The 6,532-nt window shown below is 35.7% G+C and overlaps 1 protein-coding gene across 1 annotated transcript; it reads left to right on the plus strand.

The window, feature by feature from the left end:
- The first annotated feature begins 2,721 nt into the window (after positions 1–2,721).
- Positions 2,722–6,065, plus strand: ndufs6 (NADH:ubiquinone oxidoreductase subunit S6). Its single transcript, XM_059555327.1, has 4 exons — positions 2,722–2,911; positions 3,096–3,149; positions 3,970–4,092; positions 5,902–6,065. The coding sequence occupies exons 1-4, from the start codon at positions 2,768–2,770 to the stop codon at positions 5,968–5,970; spliced, it is 390 nt and encodes a 129-aa protein (XP_059411310.1). The 5' UTR covers positions 2,722–2,767; the 3' UTR covers positions 5,971–6,065.
- Positions 6,066–6,532: the final 467 nt, after the last annotated feature.

Consider the following 6,532-nt stretch of genomic DNA (forward strand, 5'->3'; position numbering starts at 1 on the left):
AATATATATATATATATATATATATATATATATATATATATATATATATATATATATATATATATATATATTAATATATGAAAACATTGTTTCTAAATGTTCTTAATTTGGTAATTTTGGAAGCAATGCTACTTCTCTGATCATTCTGAAACAAGTAGTAACATATTTTAAACGTTATATAAACATCCAATTAAAAAAATTCACATAAAATAAAGGTTCCTTGAATGATATAGTTTTTTTGCTAACACTTTGAGAATATTATAGACCAATTACCTTAGAAAAACACCAAATTAATATTCTATTAATGTTTCTGGAAGAAAACATAAAAAAAGCCCACTCAATTCAGCTTTTGACCAAGAATTCCTTTGTTCAGAAACTGTGACATCCCTGGGAATTATAGATATGCTATTTTTACTATTTTCATTTATTTATATTATCAGCGCAAACTGCACTCGGTCAGTTTCATCTTAAATTGTAATTTAACAACAGTAGGTTAAAAAAGCTACACACAGAAAGCATGAAGATGATCCAATATGGCCTATTCACTAATATTCCATTTTAATTCAGTGTGACATATATGAAAATAAAATGAAATTTTAAAACTGGAATATAACTTAATTTCATTCACGTTTCATGAACACATAATCTTATGTGAATACTTTCTGGATTATCGCCATCAAAATGATAAATGTAATTATTCCAGCTGCTGTGAGAAAAGGCCCATGAAAACCTACCTGTACCACTCAAATTAGAAAACATTATCATAAGGTCACCGTTGTGAATTGGGCCGTTGTGAAAAGTAAGTTGATAGTTTATAACACTGGCTGGTTATGTACTTGCTCAAATATTGATTTCAGATCATTTAACCAAAAACAAGTTACCGACTGCAGCTTTAACTTAAGATCATGTTCCAAGGAGATATTTTGTAAATTTTCAACCATAAATCTATCAAAACTTAATTTTTGAATATTAATATGCATTGCTAAGAACGTAATTTGGACAACTTTAAAGTCAATTTTCTCAATATTTTGATTTTATTTATTTTTTTGCACCCTCAGATTCCAGATTTTTAAATAGTTGTATCTCGGCCAAATATTGTCCAAACAAACCATATATCAATGGAAAGCTTATTTATTCAGCTTAAGATGTACCCTTATGACTGGTTATGTGGTCCAGGGTCACATATATGAAAATATATGAAACAGATGTGAATAATTCTCAAAATCTTTATGCATCTTTTCAGATGAGGATGTTTATTCATTAGAAACTCAATGATCTTGACATGCTTGGTACACCATTCAAGCGATTCTCATGTCTTCTTTGAGAAACAGTCAGTGACGTGACAGCACACATTAAAGTCTCAATTCATTCACCCCTGCCGCTGCTTGTGTCTGGGGTGGGATTTGCAAAAAACAAACAACCTTCCACGGCGGCGGACAAAAAAGCAATCTTTACAGCGTCTTTTGAGAGCAGTTTTAGTCTTCATGCCAGCGGACGGTTGAATGCACAGGAGCTGCTGGCATCGTCCAAGCAGCGGTGAGAGGAACGCCGTGTGTGGCTCGTACACTGGGTTGACCATGGCTCTGAATCGCGCCGCTATGGCTGGGATGGTGCAGATGCATCTCTGTGTACCTACTGCAGGTAAGGAGCCAAAAGCTGCACATCTGGCAACTCTGGCCAACTGGCGACTCAAGGAACCAACAAGACACGGGAGCAGCAGGGGTGCCATGCTGTCAACACCTAGTGGAAAAAAACATACAACATTCAGGTGTATGAGCTTAGTCCACTAACTTATTCATTGTAGCTGGACAAACAAGTAATATTTAGTATAGCTGATCTATAAAACCTTTAAATTGTACAGGAAAAAAACAGTAGTACTGTTTAAAATACATACATTTTCTATTTTATTATTTTTACAGGCCTGTATTTTCCTATTTTAATCTAACGAGTTATAGTTTTCTTTTAGAGACAATTTCCACAATAAATAAGCATTTAAACATTCTGGTGCTCGTTCCTGATTAATCTGTTATTTTAAAAACGAATAGCAGGTAACGTTAACGTTAAATATGTTGTCCCATGTCTAAGGTATCAGTGCTAGATCACGACTAACAGTAATTTTTATTCTAGTTCGTTTTCAGAGCTGCATGCTACAATACAATACAAACTAATCTCATTTTCCACAAAAATGGATTTAGTGAGTCTACGTAGAAAGCTTCATTACAACATAATGGCCATATACATTCAAACTTCATGCTTCTTGTGGCGCCAGCTAACCGTCAGCTGTATAAATTCTCTTCATGTGCACATGAATGTGTTCGTTTCAAAACTATTATTACAGTCAGACATACAGACAAAAAAATGCACCCCATACCTGTCTAAAAATCCCAACAGAAACGCGTATATAAGCAAATGATTTAATCCAAAACTATCAATTTGAAGGCATCATGCTTCTGATCGACGGAAATTCTTCGACTTCCTGTGACGAAATGACTTTGACGAAAGTCATAACGCACGCATGCGCAGTAAAATCACTGAAACCTTTACTCAAACTTTCACATATAGATGGCTTTTCTGTTACATAAAATAACGAATGGGTGTTTTAAATAAAGTTGCATACTCTACTGTAAATCTAAAATGTTTGAACGCACAAATAAAGGAAATATAAATGAATTCAGTTGTTCTCGACCAGCAGAGGCCAGCAGAGACGCGTTTTCATACACACAGCAAAGCAAAGCAAAGGCTGTTGGGTAATAATCAGAGGGCAAACATGGCAGCCTTCCTTCCAAGGATCTTGTCCTTCGGTAAAAATACGAAGGCTTTGCTCAGTGGCTTGAGGTTATCTGCAGCTCCAGCCCAACAATACAGCGTTCAGGTTTCTAACTATGGAGAAACAATTACTCACACGGGACAGGTGAGGCTCAGTTTCATGCACGTCTGTTTCTCACGGTTGTGACTCGGGTAATCTGGAATTAATCCGAATTAACAGCAGTACTGCAGTAATTTGAGCATTTAGAGGCAACTGAACGGTGCTGTGTCTCTGTGGTATCACGATGGACTGTGTTGATGGATCCGTTCACTGCTTGTTTTTGTTGCAGGTTTATGACGAAACCGATGTGAGAAGAGCTAGATTCATCGGTAGGCAAAAAGAGGTAACGTTAAAGGGAGATCGATTTACAGGCTCTCTAAATGTTTTCAGCATTGTATTACTCTGAAAATATGAACCAGTGTTGGGGTTAGTTACTCTAAAAATTGAATATATTTTTCATTACAAGTTACTCCTTTCAAAATTAATATGATTATTACTTAATACTTTCTGACAACAGGATTTAGTTACACTGCTTATAGATCTGCTTAAAATGTTACTAACAATATATATCTACATCATCATTTGACCAAAATCTGCATGGATCGCAGTCAGAAGTTATTACAAACACTCAATAATGATTAATATGAGCGTTTACGTAAAAATGTTGTAATAATCTCATTAACAGTCATGTTTTGCTTGAAGCTAATTGTAGCTCTATTTTCTCTCTTCCCCTTATGTGATTATATACCACAATGTATTTTATCAAAATAAATCATGTAAGTTCATAAGAAAATGTTTCGTTGTCTAAAAATATAAAGTTTATATTAGGATCAGAGGTATGTGGGTGGGCAAGCCATGTAAAGCCAGAGTAAACCAGTGCCACAACTTATACATCAGTGTTCAGATCATCTTTTCTCCTGATGTATAATCAATGTAATGACTACATGTCCATCCACTGAACGTAACTTTTCCATATTCCAAGCTTGCCTGCTGCACTGGTGACTTCATGTGCCTGTGCAAGTTGTGAAAATTATGAAAAGTAACTGCAGAAAGTAATATTACTGGAACTAGTTACTACCCAACACTGAAGATAACATTATATAAACAAATATAAAGTATTACCATAGTTAGTTCATTTATGGGTCTTGTAATCTTTGATACAGGTGAATGAGAACTTTGCAATCAACTTGGTTGCTGAGGAACCAGTGACGCACATAGAGTCCAGAGTGGTGTCCTGTGATGGAGGCGGAGGGGCTCTCGGCCACCCCAAAGTTTACATCAACTTGGTAAACAAGTCTTTTATTTAAGAACACTTTCTAAAAGAGAATGGATGAAAATGTTACCTTTTAACACGGCAGCAGACATTCATAATAAGGATTAAGGAAAATATTTCCCATTGGGTTTTAATTCCAGGAAGCATCCTAAATAAATTAACAAAGTTTTCGAAAATAATGATGATCATAAATGGTAAAACTGTTTTGTCTAAGTGACCATCGAATCCCTAAACCCTTTAACAGTGCCTAAAGCAGGGGCGTACAATCATACTTCTAGAAGGCAGACGTCCTGCAGAGTTTAGCTTCAGCTCAAACACAATTGTAGGGAAGATTCTAGTGAATCCGAAGACCTCAATTAGCTGCTTGGGTTGTGTTTAATAGAGTGCCGAAGTTATGACGTCACTTTGTAGGACAACCCGTAAGTTAGCGGTGCATGGGTTCCCTCGATCGAAAAGCCATGCATTTTCCCCATAGACTTTTGGAAAATCGCAAAAAATAAGATCCGTGTTCAACATAGAGTTATGATCCTTACACGTTTTGTCTATCAAGATAATCTTTACAAATTACTCCAAATTACTCAAAAATTTCACAAATATCAGGGTGCAGGACCCACCCTTTCTATAATTATATCCAAGCAAGCTACAATAATCAATAAACCAGGTATTATTTTAAATATTTTAATTAAACACATTTCTCGACGTAACATTAGCCATTAATAAAACTGCAGCGGATTTAATCTAATCTATTAAACTGTGGCAAAGTAAACAAGCATTTAGATATTTTAAAAGAAAGACAAAGGTATTTTGGCTGTTGATTTGGTTATGAAAAACATTTATTCTTGCTAGCCGTTTTAACTCCATCTGACTGTCAAAGTAACATTAGCGTGTTAAGCAATATGCACCATTAAAGTTTCGCCGTGGCCACATTAAGGCAGTAAATACGGTGTTCAACTGGAAATCATCGTTGTGTGAGCTTACTTTACGGCACGAACCCAGAGTCTCCGATGGGTAACATCGGATGGAAAACAAGCATCTTTCATTCGACGACTTGTGTTTGCATCTCGGGACAAAACAAAACACCATTGTCGAACTACAGTCTCTCCACAGAAATAAAGAACTGGTAATCGGTTACCTTAATATCACAGAATTCTGTGTACAATAATATTTGGAAAAACTACAATTTGAAAAGACTAAATATATAACATTATGTATATTAACTGAGGTAAACTTCTAAGAACGTGAGGCTGAAACGCGGGCTAGTGAGAGATTTCATGTTTGTCATGATGACGTCTAAAGTCCCCGCCAAAGGATGTAGTCCCTTTTAGCAACTTGTTAGCAACCACCGTTTTTAAGACACAATAAAGTAAAAAAAAAATCACAAGCAGGATATAACTGGTGTGTTTTATGTCATAGATCAAAAGGTGAAAATATTTAGAGGCTTTGTTAACCACAGACCTTATTTCAGGCGATTTAGCAAAAACCCATTCAAAAAACCCATAGACTTTAGGGCGAGGGAACCGGAAGTGCTAAAATGCTAACTCACTTCCGCGTTTTGGCCTGCAAAGTGACGTCATAACTTCCGCACTCTATTACGGTTGGAGCTAAGCTCTGTAGGATAGTCAGTGGCCCTCCGGGAACAGGTTTGGACACCCCTGGAATAAAGCATGATTCAACAACCTCTTGACAGTTTTGGAGTGCTTGATTCAGTTGGACTAATCAAATCTGTAGTAAATGTCTGTTTACTTGTTGCAAGAAACATTACATATATACATGTGTTTGTATATTATAGCATCATGCATTAATTAATTCAATCTTTTCACAGGACAAGGAAACCAAAATTGGCACGTGTGGATACTGTGGGCTTCAGTTTAAGCAGAAGCATCATCACTGACGAACTGTATTTTGTCTGTTCGGGCTATTCATTATTCACCTTTAAAGATATAGAATTCTTTGCTCTGTACAATTAAACATTACTATAACTTAAAATTGTTATGATTTTGTGTCTTTTGCACTTTTCCAAGGAAGTGTCTCAAGGGTGCTATATCATGCTCTGTGTGATTTCAATGTAGGTGCACATGGTTCGATCCCCCACTGACAGACAGAGGGCGCACATGGTCTTTTTTTACATCTTTAAATATGTTTTTGATGTTACCTTACGCATTAAAATATGTTTGGATTTACTTTACTGTCAGTTTTGTGCTCAGAAATTGCTTGTTGAATATATTTAACAAATAATGACAAAGAAACAGCAAGCAAAACTGAAATGTGAATTAATTTAAATGTATATAACATACTCAATTAATCTACATAAAGTGTTTCTGTAACTCAATTGGTAGAGCACTGCCTTATTAAGCGCAAGGTTGGAGGCTTGGATTCCCCGGGAACACATGATATGAAAAAAATTGATAAACTGAATGCACTGTTAGCTGCGTCTGCTAAATGCATAAATTATT

This window comes from Carassius carassius, chromosome 8 (assembly GCF_963082965.1).
Source record: "Carassius carassius chromosome 8, fCarCar2.1, whole genome shotgun sequence".
Classification (NCBI taxonomy): Eukaryota; Metazoa; Chordata; class Actinopteri; order Cypriniformes; family Cyprinidae; genus Carassius; species Carassius carassius.